We start from the raw sequence: 21,232 nt of genomic DNA, 5'->3' as shown, positions 1-21,232 counted from the left end.
AACTAATTAATTCTGAATAGTTGTCGATCACGAAGAGTATGAAGAGGGCATCACATATCAACAAAACTGCTACCATCTGAACAGAATAGGGGAGGGTCTTCGCCAACCTAAGATCAACCAAACCAGGCCATAATCTACAAGTGAAGATAAGAGGAAGAAATCTGGAAAGATTAGAAAAGTAAGAAAGATGAAAAAGGACAGAGCAAGTCAATTATCACACCTCAGACTCAATTATTAGTCAAACAGATAAATGCTCACTGAGCAAACTAGCTCCAGTGACAAAGACCACTTTCAGAACATTTTCCTAGTAAAGAACACACAACTTGCTCCATATTATCTGCCAACACCAGGCTGCCCGTTTTAGCAGGGTAACCTGATGCCAGAGGGCTAAGATGAAGCTCCTGGCTGATCTTCCCACGGAATTTTCCTCTAGTGATTTTTTTTTTGGTCTCATGTCGCGCAACATTGGCGACGAGATCACTGAGACCATCAGCAAAGTAGTGAACAATGGACGCAAGATACCAGTTACAAACTCCTGCTAACGGCATGCCAGTGAGAAAACCGTTTTCTTAACTGCCATCTTTGTCTATTTCCTGTTTTAATCACATAGGTGACTGCATCACAGAACAGGGAATGATTTCCACTTGGGTTGTGAAATGCACGTGTTAGGTATGACTTCGCTACGTGTCCCTAACTCGGAGAAGGGAAAAGTAAAATGTAGTGTTGGACATGCTGGCTTCGAGGCTGGGAGAAAAATGTAAATGAAAATAATGGCTTGGAATCCAAGATACAGCCAAGCAATTTCAAACATTTGCACTTAAAAACCGTCGAGAAAGCCAATTCCGTCAACCATTTTTGAGGGTTTTCTCCAATAACCACGTTACACGGCTATCAGCATATGTTGATGGTTTAACAGAACGTAAATGAAAAGCGGTCCGTCTGGAACCTCAGTCAAATTACAGGATGCGGAGATTGGAAAGGAGAGAGAAAACTGTAACGCAACTGCTTTCATGTGGGATGGGGCCGCACGCCCTCTCGAAGATTCACAGACCGTCCTAGCGAAAGCCACTGGAGATGGGGGAAAAGGAACAGCAGCGCGAATGTGCCGATTCGTGGCGGTCCCATCGCCGCACCGGCGTAAAACGGGGGTCCTCCTCCGCTCACCCTTTGCGGGTGAGGAAATCCTCGTGGAACTACAACCCTCCCCACCGCGGGACGGTCCCCGGAGTCTCGGTTAAATCCCAGAGACTCGATGCCCCTTACCTGATTGCCCAAGACAGCGGTGGCGCAGGCTGTAGAAACCTCCTTGGGCCCGAACCATACGGATGCTACTCTAGAGGGCAGCCCAAGGATGAAAACCTGAGCGACGGAACAGACCGTTTGGGCGAACATGGTCACTCCAAACAGATCCCGCCTTACGCTTGCGATTTTAATCCAGGCTCCGATGCAATTGAGGCCGGAACCCAGCAGCGCCACGGTCCTCAAACCTTTCTTGTCTATCAGCCAGGCGGCGGGGAAGATGAGGGGGATGTAGGCGAGCATGTACACCACCGACAGCCAGTCGATCTGCTCTTCGGAGACTTGGTAAAAAGTACAGAAGATGTTGGCGATGATGCTGTACTGGATCCACTGGAAGGAGTTCACCATAGAGTAGAGGCTGAACACGGTCAGTATAATGAACCTCTTCCAGTAAAGCCGGGTCTGGATCGGTTTCACATCGCCAGTCAGCATGATTTCCCTCTCCTCCGGGGAGCGGGCACTTTTCGCCGGCTTTCCGTCTTGCTCAATGCCTTCGACGTGGCCATTGAGGCCGTTTAGAACCACTTCTTTACCGCAAGCAGTAGGTGTTGTCTTTGTGACAGGGCATGCTGTTCCATCGGCGTCCACCATTGTTATTTAGTTTTAATTACTCGCTGATATATAAAATATATACTTTATGTAATTCATTTAGAAACTAAAATCTATCTTTATGTATTATAGGTGTAATTTTTTTTTAAACTGTATTGTACAGTAAATTTCTACTTCAGTTGCTCTTCAACGGTGCTTCTCAACTGAATGAGAGCCGTTCACGCGATACACTTGGTCACACGTTCTGGAGGGCGGGTTAGAACTGAAGCTGTGGCCCATTGAACATACGGTAGGAGGTGCACATGATTGACGCTGCTCTTGGCCAATCAGGTTCCGGAGTCATGAGGCGCACAGATTAATCGGGAACATAGTAGCCAATCAATTGTCCGCTCGGGCGCGATCAATGGGAGATGACCAATCGGATACACCGATAGGACGGGAATCACGAAATCATTAACAAGACACTTGGCCAATCGGCTGTCGACAATTGCACGGATGTGAAAAATGCACATTCTTCTAATTTTTCAAAATGCCAAAATATTAACGAAGCCAAAGAAAGAATCCGGTTGGTAATTAGAGAATTGAATTTTCCCAAATTTTCAGCTGAATTAGATCTGAAAATATAAGAAGCTCTTTTGAGCTCGGATCCTGGCTTTGAGGAGGCTAATTGGAAAATCTGCTGATATGACATCATTGTTCCGCCCTGCTTAGTTTTGAAAACAAAATCAGAGATATTCCGTGTAGGATTTTAAATGATTCCTGAACAATATCTGTTATTAATACAAAGGTATCTTCCAAACAATCATGTTTAAACGTCATGTTTTCTCACAAAGTCGTCATCTAAAGCCCTTTCAGCAAATTTATTCTCAAAATGGCTGTTGGGATCGTGTGACCAAGTGTATCGCGTAAAACAATTAATATTCACATTGAGAAATATAATTCAAACAACAATGTAATTCACTTTACCAAGTTTTTTTTGCAATCAAGGCATGAAACACCGTTTTGATGCAAAAATTTATTTGTGTAATACTATGGTCATAATCAAGCCGTCAATGAATCCTTGGATTAGAAATGGCAGGCAATAAGAGCAGTTTTCCTTTGCCATCTCAGTGATGGTGTGGAACCGTAGTTTCTATTTCTGGATGGATGAACCAAAATAAGCCACTTTGTAGCAAATAGCAAAACTTTTTTCCAAGAATATACTTTAATCATAAAAATTTGCAAAAATTAACATAACAAAACAGTTCAAATTTGACATTTTCGAAAGTGCAATAGAGTTTAAGATTTCTTCGATACAAAACAGGAGGTGCCTCACAACTCTTGCCATTCCATTTTAAATGCAACGTACATTAGCTAAGAGCAAAACATCTCACTACCAGGTGCAATACACAATTCTGTAACACAGATGAAGGAATAGAGAGCCATATATACAAGTTTGATGATGACATTAAGTTAGGTGGCACAATAGATAGCATCGATGGAAGCAGAAAGCTGTAAAAGGGACATGCTGTGGCGCATGGAGTTCACTGGAGAAGTATGAGGTCATCCACTTGGAACCAAAGAACGATAGATCAGAGTATTTTCTAAACGGTGAGAATCTAGGAACTGTGGAGCATCAAAGAGATTTAGGGTCCAGGTATAAGAATCACTAAAAGCTAATGGACAGATACCTAGCGCAAAGGATGATGGTTGTGCTTGTTGGAGGTCAATCATCTGAGCTCCAGGACATCACTGCAGGAGTTCCTCAGGGTGGTGTCCTAGGCCCAACCATCTTCAGCTGCTTCATCAATGACCTTCCTTCAATCATAAGGTCAGAAGTGGGGATGCTCGCTGATGATTGCACAATGTTCAGCACCATTCGTGACTCCTCAGATACAGAAGCAGTCCGTGTAGAAAAGCAGCAAGACCTGGACAATATCCAGGCTTGGGCTGATAAGTGGCAAGTAACATTCGCGCCACACAAGTTTTTTTTTATTCATTCATGGGATGTGGGTGTCGTTGACCAGGCCAACATTTATTGCCCATCCCTAATTTCCCTTGAGAAGGGATGGTGAGCTGCCTTCTTGAACAGCTGCAGTCCATGTTGGGTAAGTACACCCACAGTGCTGTTAACAAGGGAGTTCCAGGATTTTAACCCAGCGACAGTGAAGTGCCAGGCAATTACCAAGAAGAGAGAATCTAACCATCTCCCCTTGACATTCAATGGCATTACCATCGCTGAATCCCCCACTATCAACATCCTAGGGGCGACCATTGACAAGAAACTGAACTGGAGTAGCCATATAAATACCGTGGCTACAAGAGCAGGTCAGAGGCTCGGAATTCTGTGGCGAGTAACTCACCTCCTGACTCCCCAAAGCCTGTCCACCATCTACAAGGCACAAGTCAAGAGTGTGATGGAATACATAGTGGCACATAGTAGACCCCGAACAACATTCTGTAAATTGACTCCTTTATATTTGTGGCCAGACATGCCTCAAGCCTGTAAAACATATGTGGCAAATTGTGAGCCATGTAATTTGATCAACAAATCGTCACTTATTAAACTCCTGTGAAGCCGAATAAATCAATGGAGAAATTTTTTGTTGACTTCATTGGACCACTACCCCCATCAATGGGGTATAAACATGTTCTCATTTGTGTTGGTGCCTGCACTTCTTCTTGCTGGCTCGTCCCCACAAAATCTGTTTCGGAAACTGCACTTGCCAATGCTATTACTGACATTATTACTGTAGCTGGTGCACCCAAAATCCTACATTCTGATCAAGGCGGAGCAGTTGTTTCCAAGGTTTTCAAAGGCTATTGTGTGCAAGGGGGGGATTGGGTTAGAGCACTGCCCACCACATCATCCGCAGTCAGCGGGACTGGTGGGACATAAAAACCAGGAAATAAAAAAGCTATTGACCAAACTGTTGAGAATCAGAGGGAATAAGTGGGCCGCCATCATTCCGGGAGTACTAAATAATGTGCCCATGTGTGCGTCAGGGACAGTGTTCCCTAGAACACCTTATTATTTAATATATTTCCTATCCTGAGTGGCGTGAAACAGGGCCGTGTTCTTGCATCTACACTGTTTGGGATCTTCTTCTCCCTGCTGCTCTCAAATGCGTTCAAGTCTTCAGAAGAAGGAATTTTCCTCCACACAAGATCAGATAGGTTGTTCAACCCTGCCCGTCTGAGAGCGAAGACCAAAGGTTGGAAGGTCCTCATCAGGGCACTCCTCGTTGCTGAGGTTGCTGCATTAACATCCCACACAGAAGAGTGTCTGCAGAGATTCATCGACAGGATTGTGGCTGCCTGCAACGAATTTGGCCTAACCATCAGCCTCAAGAAAACGAACATCATGGGACAGGGCATCAAAAATGCTCCATCTATCAATATCGGCAACCACGCTCTGGAAGTGGTCCAAGAGTTCACCTACCTAGATTAGATTAGATTAGATTAGAGATACAGCACTGAAACAGGCCCTTCGGCCCACCGAGTCTGTGCCGAACATCAACCACCCATTTATACTAATCCTACACTAATCCCATATTCCTACCAAACATCCCCACCGTCCCTATATTTCCCTACCACCTACCTATACTAGTGACAATTTATAATGGCCAATTTACCTATCAACCTGCAAGTCTTTTGGCTCAACTATCACCAGTAACCTGTCTCACGATGAAGAAATCAACGAGCGCTTGGGAAAGGCGTCCGCTGCTATGTCCAGACTGGCCAAGTGTGTGTGGGAAAATGGCGCACTGACACGGAACACAAAAGTCCGAGTGCATCAAGCCTGTGTCCTCAGTACCTTGCTCTATGGCAGTGAGGCCTGGACAATGTATGTCAGCCAAGAGCGACGTCTCAATTCATTCCATCTTCGCTGCCTCCGGAGAATCCTTGGCATCAGGTGGCAGGACCGTATCTCCAACGCAGAAGTCCTCGAGGCGGCCAACATATACACCCCAGCATATACACCCAACTGAGCCAGCAGCGCTTGAGATGGCTTGGCCATGTGAGCCGCATGGAAGATGGCAGGATCCCCAAAGACACATTGTACAGCGAGCTCGTCACTGGTATCAGACCCACCGGCCATCCATGTCTCCGCTTTAAAGACGTCTGCAAACGCGGGTGGGGCTAAAGAGTGGCGAGTCGAAGAGACTTAGCTGTTGGCAGGAAAAATGACAGAAGCGCAAGGAGAGAGCCAACTGTGTAACAGCCCCGACAACCAATTTTATCTGCAGTGCATGTGGAAGAGTCTGTCACTCTAGAATTGGCCTTTATAGCCACTCCAGGTGCTGCTTCACAAACCACTGACCACCTCCAGGCGCTTACCCATTGTTTCTTGAGACAAGGAGGCCAAAGAAGGAGAAGGTGTTGAAATGCATACATCACTTACTCGCGGTTCTTTTATTGCCTCTACGCTTTCTGACGCCTTGACCCGACAGCAACAATTAGATTTGAAACAAGAAATAACAGCTCAAATTCATGAAATTGATCAGCGAATCAGAGCAAGGACGGGACAAAAACAGGTAAATGACAAAGCTTGGCAGCCTGTAACCGAGGAGTGGGTTCAGGAGAGAAAGTTTGAACAGAAACTTGGTTTGAGACCTAAGCAGAAGAAACCTATTCAAATACATTGCTATTAATGAAAGAACTGTCAAAATATTTGCTAACCAGCTGAGTGGAAAGCATTCCCTGTAGAAAACCTGAAGAGGTGTTCTGAAGGATGCAGGGACAGTACAAGGTGCAGTCGTACACTGTCTTTCAGGATCCAGCCTGGAGGCTGGCATTGGAAATGGCTCTAATCGAACTGAAACCAACTGCGTCAATAAATGTTCCTCACCCACGCAGGACCTCACAGTGCCTCAAAGGTTAGCTTCACAGGGAACCATACTCGGCACAATGAGCGATAGTCAAGTCACAACGACAAGTCATGTTGCAGCTGTACAGAACCTTAGTTAGGCCACACTTAGAATATTGCGTGCAATTCTGGTCGCCACACTACCAGAAGGACGTGGAGGCTTTGGAGAGGGTACAGAGGAGGTTTACCAGGATGTTGCCTGGTCTGGAGGGCATTAGCTATGAGGAGAGGTTGGAAAAACTCGGATTGTTTTCACTGGAACGACGGAGGTGGAGGGGCGACATGATAGAGGTTTACAAAGTTATGAGCGGCATGGACAGAGTGAAAGAGTCAGTTACTAGGGGACGTAGGTTTAAGGTGCGAGGGGCAAAGTTTAGAGGGGATGTGCGAGGCAAGTTTTTTACACAGAGGGTGGTGAGTGTCTGGAACTTGCTGCCAGGGGCGGTGGTGGAAGCAGATACGATAGCGACGTTTAAGAGACATCTTGACAAATATATGAATAGGAAAGGAATAGAGGGGTATGGGCCCCGGAAGTGCAGAAGGTGTTAGTTTCGGCAGGCATCAAGATCGGCGCAGGCTTGGAGGGCCGAATGGCCTGTTCCTGTGCTGTACTGTTCTTTGTTCTTTGTTTGACAGAAGAAGGAAGCACTGTGGGAAAGGAATGTGTGTACTGCAGACTCTCAGTGATGGGATTTGCTCTTGCATAAAGCAAGGATTAAGGTGCTGCTAGATTCTTTTGTTAAAGATCTTTTGGATGCAAGCAGTGCATTTGACATGCCAGATATGTCTTACTGCTTGAACAGCTTAACCTATGTGATTTTTGCAGAGAAGCAGAAATAGAACATTTTACTGCATTTGCCCTGAGTGACTTTGGAGGGGAGGTAATGCAAGTGATGTTCTTATTCATCATAACGTTGGAAGAGTGCGATGGAACTAAGGACAACATGGCGGAATGGTTTTTCTTTGTATCGCCACGTTAGCTTCTGATGGACTGTACACCTGTTATAAAGATATTAAGTTCTGCATAACACTTTTATCCAGTTTATCTCAACAGGACTTTATCGGTTTAAGATCAAGCGGCAGCTATGGAATCTTACTTCTTTACCTCTTCACATGGTTTCATCAATTGATCATTGATGTCCGACATGGCGGGATACAGTCATCTCAGTAGACATTTTGCGATCTCAGATCACCGACGCTTCGCATAGTTTTATTCTGAACTTTGTGATAGCATTATAAGATTCAGTTTTGGAAAATGTAGATGATCCATGTAAAAACGCGGATTATGATTGTTGTCAATGTAGTCTTTCGTATTATTGCCCTGTTTCACATAATAGGTTATGACATTTTATTGAATGTTTATATTTTAGGCATTGATAGTTTAAACAACCTATTTTTGTTGTTCGCCTTTATACGGGTCAAGAGGGGTTGTGATGGAATATAGGTATATAAGGGTTAATTAGGTAGAATTTAGACATATTTAAAATATTATACCTTTTAGAATTAAAGATTGAATACACGGTCAGGTTTTCACTGACATTCCCCTTTAAGAAGGTAGAGTTAAAAAAATTTCAAGGTCCCTGCTATGAACCAGAAACAAGTTGGGAAATTCATTTGTGTCTCTGTTGTTACGGGCTTAGAAGATAAACACACGCATTGAAATATCCTGTGTGACATCAGCAAGAGATAGCAATAAACTTAATTGGTTTGTGGGGTTGTGCAGACAGGTTGGCTCCAGAGATTGCTTTGGGGTCCCATAGAAAGGGAAATTATAGATAATAAAACAATAAATGGAATGGACTTACAGGAACAAGAGGTCAAGTAAACTCAATTATCAACATTTTGACCAGATAAATGCTCACAACTTCAAAAGCAAGAAAATTCCAGTAAAACATTAAGTGCAGATGGTAGTTAAAGATATGGATTTTAAAAGCAAGATAAACATACACAGGAAGGTAACATCTATATGCTAAAAGTCAGATGACACTTCAGAAACAGTATAAACATGAGAGGTTTTGAAGCAAAGATTAGAAGTATTGATCCTCAACAATGCTTCTCAACTACGGGGTATTAATTTGATGGATATTCTGGACATTCTAAGATATTTTTGCTTTAACATTAGCAAGGTTAAACTTTTGGATTCTATGTTTAAAAATAAGATTATATGTTACATCTTTTAGTAATATTTGATATTGTGATATACTTATCCACTTGGAAGTGTTAAATTCTTTAATAAATCTATAAAAGTTAATAAATCGTCTCATGTAGCATTCTGTATACAGCTACAAAGAACCCTCTCTCTGTGTCTCTTTAAGTGGAGAGGTACGTATTGAAGAGAGTTCCTGGACCCTTATAATATCTGGGATATTTATGACTTGGCCATAATTATTAAAAATAGGCTCTCCAAAAGATGGTAATATTCTCTGTTGGTTTTCTTTCTTTGAGGGAAAGCTAGTACAATTCTTGACTCTGGCTGAATTTTTCATTGGGCAGGAGGCCCCGTTCACCGGCTAAAAAGTCGGTGGCATGCCCGCCTCCTCTGGGTCTGGGGAGCCAGACCGGGAGTTTTCGCTCCCTAGGCCCTTAATTGGTCTTGGGCAGGATTTCCACTTCCTTGAGGTTGGGGCTTTGGGGGCTTTCCAGTGACTGTCTGCTGGAAAGTACACATTGGATGGGAACTAAGTCATAGTCAGATACTCTGTCCAGCACACATTGCAGGTAACTTTAACCTAACATGCCTGGCAGGAAACTGACAGGATCAATTCAGTCACCCAATTTTACTCTCCACTGAAGTCAATGTCAAAGTTAAATCAGGCAGGGTGTAAACTGGGTGCTCGGCCCGACCCCATAACTTTCCTGTTAAGCAGTTCACTTAAAATTACACCTATTGTGAATAGTTATACATGAAGAACGCGTACTTGGGTCAAGTGCCAAGTGCAGTTGGTTCTATAAAACTATACCCACCATAACTACCAGTTTCAGGAGAGGAGGGAAAAAATTGGGACGAAAAATAAAAATTTACATAGGTTTTGGCATGAGTCCATTGTTGGGCTGATTGTTGTTTCTCTTTGCTTTCTTAAGTGAATTCTATCACTTTACCACTAAGGCAGTGACCAGAATGACAATATAATCGTAGAATGTAATAGTACAAAAACAGGCCATTCAGTTTGTTAAATCTACATGAGTGGTTTTGTCTCCATGAACTGCCTCATTTAATCCTACCAATAGTTATGTTAATACTGAATAATCACATTCCGTTGCTAATTAAATGCCTGTGAACCCTTATCCCACATGTCTATTAAAGTGTGAATTTTTCAAAGGGATAAATGTTGCCATGATTCAGTTTTCCCAAGCAGTTAAGAGAACTCTATGGTTGACTTAGCCTTGATTTGACTTGAATGCAGTAAATGGACAATATGAAACACAAGAATCTGTTTTAAAAAACATCTAGATATTGCTTTGATGGCTTAGTGGCCAAATGCACTGGCCAGCACGTTACTAAGGCATTCAGATCTGCATGCTCCCAGGTTTACTTTCTGGTCTTTGGAGAATTAGATGACCTCAATTATGGTAGGCCAAATGCATTACCATTTGACCATAAGCCACATTGAAATAATGAAATCTATCTGTAAAATAAACACCTCTGGATCAGACTTGGTAATCCTCAAAAATAAGTTTTCCTAATTCTAGTTTATTATATTATAGTTGAAACTAATAGTAACTTCTGTAATTTTGCTTTTTGTGGTGTATATTAACGACTTAGATGTAAATATAGGGGGGCATGATCAAGACGTTTGCGGACGACACAAAGATTGGTGAGGAGGATAGCTGTAGGTTGCAGGAAGATATTGATGGTCTAGTCAGATGGGCGGAAAAGTGGCAAATGGAATTCAACTTGGAGCAGTATGAGGTGATGCATTTGAGGAGGTCAAACAAGGCAAAGGAATACATGATTAATGGGAAAATACTGAGAAGTGTAGAGGAAGTAAGGAACCTTGGAGTGAATGTCCACAGATCCCTGAAGGTAGCAGGACAGGTCGGTAAGGTGGTTAACAAGGCATATGGAATCCTTTCCTTTATTAGCTGAGGTATAGAATACAAGAGCAGGGCAGTTATGCTGGAACTGTATAACTCATTGGTTAAGCCACAACTTGAGTACTGTGTGCAGTTCTGGTCACCTCATTACAGAAAGGATGTAATTGCACTAGAGCGGGTACAGAGGAGATTTACGAGGATGTTGCCAAGACTGGAGAAATGCAGCTATGAGGAAAGATTGGATAGGCTGGGGTTGCTCTCCTTGAAACAGAGAAGGCTGAGGGAAGATCTGATTGAAATGTACAAAATTTTGAGGTGCCTGGATAGAGTGGAGGTGAAGGGTATATTCACATTAGCAGAGAGGTCAGTGACGAGGGGGCATAGATTTAAAGTGATTGGTAGAAAAATTATAGGGGAAACGAGGAAAAACTTTTTCACCCAGAGGGTGGTGATGGTCTGGAACTCACTGTCTGAAAGGGTAGTTGAGGCAGAGACCCTCAACTCATTCAAAAGGAGTCTGGATATGCACCTGAAGTGCCATAAGCTGCAGGGTTACGGGCTAAATGCTGGAAGATGGGATTAGAATAGGTGGATCGTTTTTCAGCCGGCACAGACACAATGTCTCTGTGTCTTAAACTTTCTATGATTCTTTGATTATAAACACTATTGACAGTGGTCCCTAGGTTCACATAATTTATTTTTAACATAGGAATCAGTTTGTTTACATTGTAGATAAAATATTACTGGTGTAATTAAAATATTTTTCTTGTCTTGATGGTCTGTAGTTTCCCCAGTCTATACATTCCCCCTCTCCATAGCAAAGCTATATAAAATACAATGCCTAATGCATCAACTTGTGACAATGCCTACAGTGATGTTCTCAATGTCTGCCAAAGGTGAACATTCCTATCTGTTTGCCAAGTGTGTGATGTGGTCTGGTTGTGTTATGCGGTCAGATAATCTGTAGTCAGGCAATTAATCCCTTTCAAGCTCATTTCAAATGGGAACTACAACAAACATTTTCTTGCTCTTTAACATAGTTCATTTTAAAAGCTGCTATAATCTTTATCAGATTTGATCCTTAAACAAAAATATCCAATTATTTTGCAATTTTGAATTGCTGAAGCAGAACTTTTTTAGTCTTCACACAGTCCTGAAGTCCTTTCACACCAGTAAAGTCAAAACTAACCAGCTAAAAAAAAGGATCAATAACGTTAGTTTGTAGGTGCGAGCACAATGCACACTCAAGATATTTTAAAGGTTTCGAGTATTTGTTCCCACACTTCTAAGACAGAGACCAATCTACTTTAGGTTTTTCCATCATAGTAACACTAGTAGTTTGAAAATTAAACATCAGTCCTCTCACTTTCTACATAAGTAAAGAAATAAAGGTTATTGTTTGCTCGGAGATAATCACTGACGGCTAAGATTGTCACATCTGTTTTTAGGTTTGTCAAGTACTTGTCTGGATTTCAATATTTGGATGATCAATATTATTGCAGAATGTAGCTTGGATCCTATGATGGTACCCTAATTACATTTCAAGTTTAGAAGAAAATGCCTATTTTTCTTTTGCTCCTTTTATGGATTTAAGTAATTTTGCTTACATTTTAAAATTAACTATTCACAACAGCACCTTTGTCAATGCATTGCTTTGCTGCCAACCATATCTTCTAAATTAAAGAATAAACAGAAGTAAATTTTCATCTTTACTGTTTCCTTTATAGAGCTGTGTGTGTTAACAATGCATACCAAGAACCTGGATATGCATCTCCTCATGTTTTCCTGCATGTTAATTACAATCATATTCTCACCTTGGTAGTCTACAAAGCCTTGAGCCAGGAGTACTGAAGATGAAAATTTACCTTAAAATTAGTGCTAGATAATTTGTAAGCCTATGTCTTGAATTTCCATCTATCATTTTTCAAAACTGTTCCTCTTCTGATAAAGACAGTGATTTATGTTGCTCCATAATACCATGATAACTGGCAACCCTTGATACCCTGGCTAAGGAGTGTTATTTATGCATAATTTCTGTCGCCTCTTTGACTATGGGAGGAGAAACACAGTCAAACCTGCTCATGTATTCAGCAAGGATCATACTCATATATAGCACCAACAGGGTTATTCAGTAGCAATCAGCAGAGAGAACCCTGAGTCAGTGTTCCACTCCTGCCCCACAGACTCTCAATTGTAATGCATTTATTAGTGACCCAGCTGAGTTTAGCCAAATCAGAATAGATGAAGATTGAATCTGGGACCATTTTAGTTTGTATGAGTGGAATTTTTCAACTCTTAGTCCCTGCTGAAATGGAGGGACCAGTAGCGGGTCGGGAACCCAAATGGCAAAGGAGCGGGCTTTGCCGTGACCCTTTAACTCAGCCACGTCATTAGCATCTCGTTTCCGGGTTCCCCAACCAAAGAGGGCAGGCAGGATCATGCACCAGATCTGTCAAAGGAAGAATTTCTAATTAATTTAATTCTAATTTTATTTCCTTTTCTAATTCGAATTCGAATTCTAATTAAAGGGACCCCAGCATGGGTCAGAATGGCTGAACTGGATTTATGAGGCTGCAGCAACTACAGGAATGGAGAAGAGACCTCGGAAGGCTGCTTCACAAGTCTCTCACTCTTACCTGGAGGTTCTGCTGCAAGATTTGAGGGGCTGCAGAAAGGTGATCTTTCCCAAGGGTGTGTGGAAGCTGCCAGCCTCTCCAGCCAATCAGGCATGCATGGAGTTGGCCAAGGAAGTGAGCAGCAGGAGTGCGGTCTCTCCATCCTAGAGACAGTACACTAAGAGGATCCAGGATCTCAGGAGGGCAGGAAAGGTGTGGCATAACACTTTCAGGTCCAAGTCCCACCTTCTGACTTTCCCAGAATTCTCCTGCACAGTACTCCTCAGGATAACACATCTTGTAGCTCCACTCATTCCTCTCTCCACAGGCACCTCACACCCCCATTTGAACAGCCTACACTCACAATCACCCTCATCCTATTTCCCTGTCGCATCCATGCCTCACAGTCACCCTCCATAAATGGTATCCTTCCCTCCTCTTGACTGCCACTGGCAATGCTTTCCCACCTGGCCCGCCGGGAAGGAAGTCTTGTCCCAGGAGGCTGCAGATATCAGCTGCCACGAAAGCCTGAGCATTCTGAGGCATTGGTGCTCACATATGTCAAGAGAGCTGATCTTCTGCCTGTAGCCTCGGTTGGGAGTCTCACCTCCTTGGAGTTAGACCTCTGTGTCCATCCCCTCTATCCTGTTCAGCAGCATGTGGCTGAAGAAAAGGCAACTGGTGCTAGTGTTGCTCCTGCTGCTGCTGGTGCTGTTGATCTTGTTGCTACTCTTGTTCTTCATGAGAGGTGCAAAGTAGAGCTGCATAAACTGCTCTGATGCCTTGGTGAAGGGTAGCAGCAGGGTATGCAGCTGAAGATGAGTGAAGTGCAAGACAGGTGAAGTGATTTCAAAGAAGTTGGCAATCACCTGTCAAGCACTAAAATAAGTCACTGGGAAGAAGCACTGTAAGCAGCAGCCTCTAACCTGGCCAGGGCTGCAGCACTTCAGTTTCACTGATCAAAACTTTCCCAGCCTGTCAGTTTCACTGAAGAAGCACTCCCCACTCTGCATTCACCTGGTTGACCCCTGCGAGTTGCTGACAGACCCAGGAAATAGGACCCCTGGTTGTTAAAGCCAGAATGCAGGGTTAAAGAAACAATTAATTCCCTGTTTGCATAATCTAATTACCTTCCTGTCAGCTCCAAAGGGGTTCCCCGCTTGCCTTCAAACCTGCTCACGTGAAACCCAGAAGAGGGCGGGATAATGTCAGAATCCTGCTCGCATGTCATTGAATCATAGGAACTAGGAGCAGGAGTAGGCCATTCAGCCCATTGAGACTACTCCACCATTCAAACAGATCATGGCTGATCATTTACCTCAATGACATTTTTCCCCACTATCCCCATATCCCTTGATATCATTAGTATTCAGAAATCTATTGATTTCTGTCTTGAACATGCTCAATGATTGAGCTTCCACAGCCCTCTGGGGAACAGAATTCCACAGATTCACCACCCTCTGAATAAATAAATTCCTCCTGATCTCAGTCTTAAATGGCCTGCCCCTTACTCTGAGACTGTATCCCCTTGTTCTAGACCCACCACCCAGAGGAAACATCCTATCCACATCTACCCTGTGAGGCCCTGTAAGAATTTTGTGTTTCAATGAGATCACCTCTCATTCTTCAAAACTCTAGAGAATACAGGCCCAGTTTCTGTAATCTCTCCTCAGAAGACAGTCCATCTGAGGGATTAGTCCGGTGAACCTCCGTTGCACTCCCTCTATCTTTCCTTAGATAAGCAAAACTGTACAAAATATCCAGGTGCGGTCTCACCAAAGCTTTCAACAATTGAAGTAATACATATTTACTCCCGTACTCAAATCCCTTTACAATGAAGGCCAACATACCATTTGCCTTCTTAACTGATTGCTGCATCTGCATACTAGCTTTTAGTGACTCCTGAACAAAGACACCCAGGTCTCTTTGGACATCAACTCTTCCCAACCTATCACCATTTAAGAAATATTCTGTCTTTCTGTATTTTCTACCAGAGTGGATCACTTCACACTTATTCATATTATATTCCATCTGCCATGTTCTTGCCCATTCACGTAACCAGTCCAAATCCCCTCGAAGCCTCTTGCATCCTCCTCACAGATTGTGTCATCTGCAAATTTGGAAATATTACAATTGGCCCCCATATCCAAATCCTTTATCTAGATTGTAAACAGCTGTGGCCCAAGCACTGATCCTTGCAATACCCCACTAGTAACAGCCTACCATCCTGAGAATGAGCCATTTATTCCTACTTTCTGCTTTATGTCTGTTAACCAATTCTTAATCCATACCAGTATATTACCCCCAATATATACTCTAATTTTGTTTACTAACCTCCTGTGTGTGACCTTATCAAAAGCCTTCTGAAAATCCAAATACACCACATGCACTGGTTCTCTTTTATCTATGCTACAAGTAATATTCTCAAAAAACTCTAACAGGTTTGTCAAACATGATTTTCCTTTCACAAATCCATGTTGACTCTGCTCAATCATATCATTATTTTCCAAGTGTCCAGTTATCTCATCCTTTATAATAGATTCTAACATTTCCCTACTACTGATGTCAAACTAACAGGTCTGTAGTTCTCCATTTTCTCTCTCGCTCCCTTCTTTAATAGTTGGGTTGCATTTTCTACTTTCCAGTCTGCAGGAACCCTTCCAGGATCTATTGAATTTTGAAAGATAACCAACAATACACCCACTATCTTTATAGCCACGTCCTTCAATATTCTGGGATGTAGCTCATCTAGTCCAGGGGATTTATCAACTTTCAGTCCAATTAATTTTCTGAGTACTACTTCTTTATTGATACTAATTACTTTCAGTTCCTCATTTTTACAAGTCACTTTTAACTCTCCGCATTCACCCAAACCCCTTGCCTGTGAAAATTCCCCACTATGTCTCTATACAAAACAGTAAGATGCTTTCATCCGCTTAGCCATCAAGGCAGCACAAGTTCTATCCTTTTCAAAAAAAAATTAAAAACCTTTCAGGTGATATTTTATTTCTCTGTTGCTCTTTCATTTTTTGTCCTTCAGTATTGCTGAAAATAGAGACATTTTGTTGAAGCTTTTTGTCTTGCACTCATCAGGACAAGAATACCAATGTAAGGAAAAGCAACAAATTTATACTGTATGAGAAGAGAATACTGATTATTTGGCAAGTGGACTCTGATTGGTAGAGGCATTGCCATGGAGAATGCACCAGTTTCTAGTGACTGACAGTTAACTGCCAAGATTTGTTTGAAATTTAAACCAGGCAGCTTGACTCTGATTGGTCAAGGCATTGCCCTGAGGAATGAACCAGCGAATGGCTGTCAATTATTTTGTTTAGCTGAAACAGGCGCAATGTGTGTACATGTTCTTTCTGTCTGCAAAGAACAGGGCCCTGTGTATTAATATATGTAGCCTCCAGTACATGCAGATGTGCCACACTTCAGCCTGACTGACAATCTTACAAATGGATTTTAGTGTGAAAAATGTTATACCATAAATTTGAAAAAGATCTGTGAACTCTTGCATTTTGTCTATGAATCTTTCTTCCTCCAAGAGGAAGAGCAGAGAGAACCGTAGACATCTTCATGATTCACAATCATACTAAGTGATACATCCATTTTTTTGGCTGCTAAATTTAAACACAGTAGTACTGACGGTTTCAAACACCTCAGCTTGAACTGATGGATTTCAATCATAAATAGAAGCAATGGAAGTGTGGCTCCAATGTATCGCATCCTAAATGAATCTAACAAAATTCTGTTCCTTAACAAAACTTGGCATCCAAATGAGGCCTTCCCCTTCCCCAGAAGCTGCTGGTAGTGAGAGGGAGCTAGTCCTGTGCAATGGCAGACAATCTTGATGAAGAATGGGTCCAGAATGAGAGTGAGCCAATCTGTGCTGAATTTTATCAGAAAGCACCAACATTATCCAGATACCCAAATCATTTGTCAGCATGAAACAATAATGGTTAGCATTTATTTTCCACCAAAACTCATTCCAGCCTGACCATCAACCATGCCTTATAGTCTCTAGTCCCATATGATGAACCAGGAACTAACTGTATAATCTGGAACCATAGAGAAAGAAAACTAATGTCTGGGGTCTAACACATTTATATGTGTCTTTTTAAAAAATATAATCTTTGCTGTCTCCCCAGCCATTAGGCAAAACAAACAAATCTATCACACCTAATCATAGTTAAAATAGCCCTGCCTACATCAAAAAAGTGAGAAAGGAGCCAGGGCCTCAGGATGGGCAGAGCGGCTTAGAAATAACCTAACCTGTTTTGGGGATAGTTGATGAGAAAATCCCAGCAGACATTCTTCAGGCCAGAGTACTGTAGCCTTTATTTGTTGTGCATGAGCAATGTTCTACTACTAAGTAAAACAATTGAAGAATGGTGCCATCAGCATCCAAATTCATTACTGTACTTAAGATATTGCTTAAATTATTTATGCAGTTATATAGGATAAGACATACATGACAATACTAGACTGGAACTAAAAATCAATGAGTAAGACTATGCCTTAAACTTCACAGTTTTAACAGCTTGGAATGTTATCTGAACCTTGATCATTTCAATTTTACTACAATTTTTGTACCAGTCCTGGCTATTAGTGCAGACGTTGACAAGCAGTATGTTTCATACCACAGAATATGTGATGCCTTTCACACAATGTGTCGTGAAATAATCTACAGTCAATAATCTATAAACAGTATATCTATACATATGATATAAGTGAAAGAATTACTGATCAGATAGGTTTGGTTTGTCCAACATGTTCTGCAATGTGCAACTGATGTAAATAAAAGCTTTAAAAAATTGGATGTCTCCTACATTACAACGGTGACTACAATCAAAATGTATTTAATTGAATGCAAAGTGCTTTGGTACCGAGTAAGGTTGTGGGGAGAGAGTGGTGTAGTGGTAATGCCATTGAATTAGTAATCCAGAGGCCCAGGCTAATGCCCTGCAGACTTGGGTTCAAATCCCACCATGGTAGCTGGTGGAATTTAAATTCAATTAATTAATTTTAAAAATCTAGAATTGAAAGCTAATCTCAGTAATGGTGCCATGAAACTACTATTAATTCTCGTAAAAAGAACAACAACATCTGGTTCACTAATGTCCTTTAGGGAAGCAAATCTGTTGTCCTTGCCTGGTCTGGTCTACATGTAACTCCAGACCCACAGCAATGTGGTTGACTCTAAACTGCCTTCTGAAATGGCCTAGCAAGCCATTCAGTTGTCAAGGGCAATTAGGTATGGGCAACAAATGTTGGCCTTGCCAGCGACACTGGCAATAAATACTGTGATTTTAAACAACTTAAGTGTTGAGCTCTGTCACATTTCTAACACCCTGCCAAAAAGAAAAAGTATTAAAATATTAGTTCATGTTACACAGCATTTTTCAAAGAACAAAAGTAAAACCTCTTTCTCTTTTCCTCTAATGCTTCTCTGCTGTTCTCCAATTCTGAGAGGGAAGTGAGTAAGTCAGAAGACCACCATCATTCATCTACTAAGAGTTGTTTTCCAGTTTCTAGAGTTTGTCACATTGGTTCCAGTACAGTTGCACTCTTTATGTACGCATTGTAAGGCTGGATCGCCTGATGGTTGTTGTCTGGCTGTTGCGTGGATGAAAACACTCGGCTTCAGATCGGCCAGACGGACAGACATATTGGTGGAGGGCACACTATACATACCAAACATCATTTTTTCATCCTGTTAATGAGCATTTTAGGGCCTATTCAGGGCTGAATGACAGAGGTTGGGCACTAGTCCGACTTCTTCCAAAGTCCTGTGACAAATGCACCAGGACAGGTCCATCTGTCTTTTCAGTACTGTTCCTAGCACTAATGACAGAAATTGTGGCGTCTGCATGTTATTGATGACAACAGACCCAAATAGAAGTGTGCTGGTGGGTGGGGGAGGAAAATAAGAGGGGAATGGATGGTCGTGAAAAGAAGGGAATGGGTGTCAATGAAGTGGGGCAAATGGAAGTGATAAAAGGGAGAAATGGAAGGGGTAACAGGGGAAAATGGATTGTGTTACAAATTTTTGGTCTGCCTTAGATATTTCCTTGGGTTTAGCAGTACTGGTCACTCCCATAAGTGCTTGAAGCATTTCATTGCTAACCATTCCATTTCCCTCCCCTACCCAACAGCTTGCTCCTCTTTCGGAATTCAGGACTGTGCCCACACTGCCTGCTGTCTAACTAAATGAATTGTTACACGTCTGGTTTGCACTAGAGCCTCCCTGTGATTTTAACTAGATATTGTAAACTGTGGCGCGGAGTCAACTCCCCCTTGTCCCCTTTATTCCCTGCACCCACTTGATCCTGACATCACGTGGGACTGAAGTCCTCTTAATTCAGGCTGAGGTTGGGTGTTTGGGATATCGGATTTCAAGAGAGCCACCCTCCAGCTTAATCCACAGCTACAGTTACTGGCTTAGTACAAAGAGGAGGAACTCAGTCCTTTCTTTAACTATCAATTTACTTTATTCACGTTGTTGTACAATGTAAGAATAAGGTTTATACACTTAGTTAGACAAAAGCATACAACTACAACTGAGTTATACAGTTAATAACAAAACTAGCTAGAATTCATAAGCACACCCACTAGGTTCCTCTGACCTTTCCCTGACCTAGTCATAGAAAACTTAAGGATATTATCCGAAAAAGGGAGAGTTAACACTGGCCAGGCGTTCCGTTCTCTCTCTCTCTTCTACGTCGTCGCCGCGTTGCTCATGCAGGGTCTTCCGCTTTCACGATGGTTGATCTCCGGAGTCTTCGCTGGCTCTATGTCCAAAAAGCTCTCTTCTTATCCTCCCTCTTATCTCTCCAAATCTGAGCTGTCTCTTTCCGGTTGGCTTAAGCCTGCTCACCTCGTTCACATCTTCTCTTTATTGGCCCAGGCCCAAAGACCCCGGTATCACACCGTGTCCAGATAAGGCCCTTTTCCTGTGATAGATCCTTTGTCTTGTCTCATAAAGTAATTAGTTCAAACTGGTTTTTACCAGCACAGGCCAGTGTCCGAGCTCCAGGTTACTACAGGTCAAACAATCTCAGCAGTTTGTAACTGATTCTGTGTTTCTTACAGCCCTTGGCCAACATCTCCCCCCTCATGATCCAAAGATACTTATCTTAGGATCATCAAGTTTCCCTTCTCCGTGAACATTTCCCGAGAACGTCATTGTCCCCCAATGAGTGTGCAATACTGTTACATATAAAAAGATACGTTATAAAACTTAGTATATACAGTTGTTTTTTCAGTTTTTGTTTATATTGAGAACCATTCCTTCTGTTTCATTATAGTCCCATCATCCAATCTTCGCAAAAGTTCATTTTTCCACCTTCTAAGCTGATATACATTGAATACAACAATTATTAGCACACATAGAATCACTAATAACAGCAATATGTGATACAATTCTGACCCATGGATGTATTTGAACATTAGATCCCCAATTCCAAAACTTACTCCAAAACCCTGGGTCATGCAACAGTTCATTTGCCTTGTCGGCATGAGTTCTAATTGTTTTAGTGTGTTTATTCCATTGATGAATTATCTCTTTTGCCTCTTCTGCTATTAGTGCCCAATCCGCTGTCAGGTGTGGGATGGGTTGTAATTCAGTGGCAATATATTCCTGTACTTCTTGATCTGTATCAGTACGCTGGACCGTAAGATTTTCCTTTATCACTACCCTCGTTATTGGCTTAGGCAGTACTAGTCCACCAAAAACCAAGTCCGAGGTTACATTGTGAATGGCTACATTGTGTCCCCCCAGAGGGCACTGTTTCCATCCCTTGTTGTAATTCATAGCAGCCATGGCTATGTAATACGTTTGCCCCACAAGGGCATATCTGGCAAAATGGACAATGAACAA

The 21,232-nt window shown here is 42.2% G+C and overlaps 1 protein-coding gene across 7 annotated transcripts in view; it reads right to left on the bottom strand.

Moving 5' to 3' along the window:
• Positions 1 to 2,097, bottom strand: part of flvcr1 (FLVCR choline and heme transporter 1) — a 62,070-nt gene extending 59,973 nt beyond the window's left edge. For all 7 annotated transcript variants that reach the window (XR_010976216.1, XR_010976217.1, XM_068045003.1 and 4 more), the window contains exon 1: positions 1,264 to 2,097. Coding sequence is in view for 5 of the 7 variants with exons in the window: in XM_068045003.1 (XP_067901104.1) it covers positions 1,264 to 1,890 (627 nt within the window). In the remaining 2 variants the exon portion in view is untranslated. The remainder of the gene's footprint in view (positions 1 to 1,263) is intronic.
• Positions 2,098 to 21,232: the final 19,135 nt, after the last annotated feature.

This window comes from Heterodontus francisci, chromosome 13 (genome assembly GCF_036365525.1).
Source record: "Heterodontus francisci isolate sHetFra1 chromosome 13, sHetFra1.hap1, whole genome shotgun sequence".
In the NCBI taxonomy this organism is placed as follows: domain Eukaryota; kingdom Metazoa; phylum Chordata; class Chondrichthyes; order Heterodontiformes; family Heterodontidae; genus Heterodontus; species Heterodontus francisci.
Note: the sequence above shows the minus strand (reverse complement) of the source record. Positions and strands in the feature narration are given on the sequence as shown.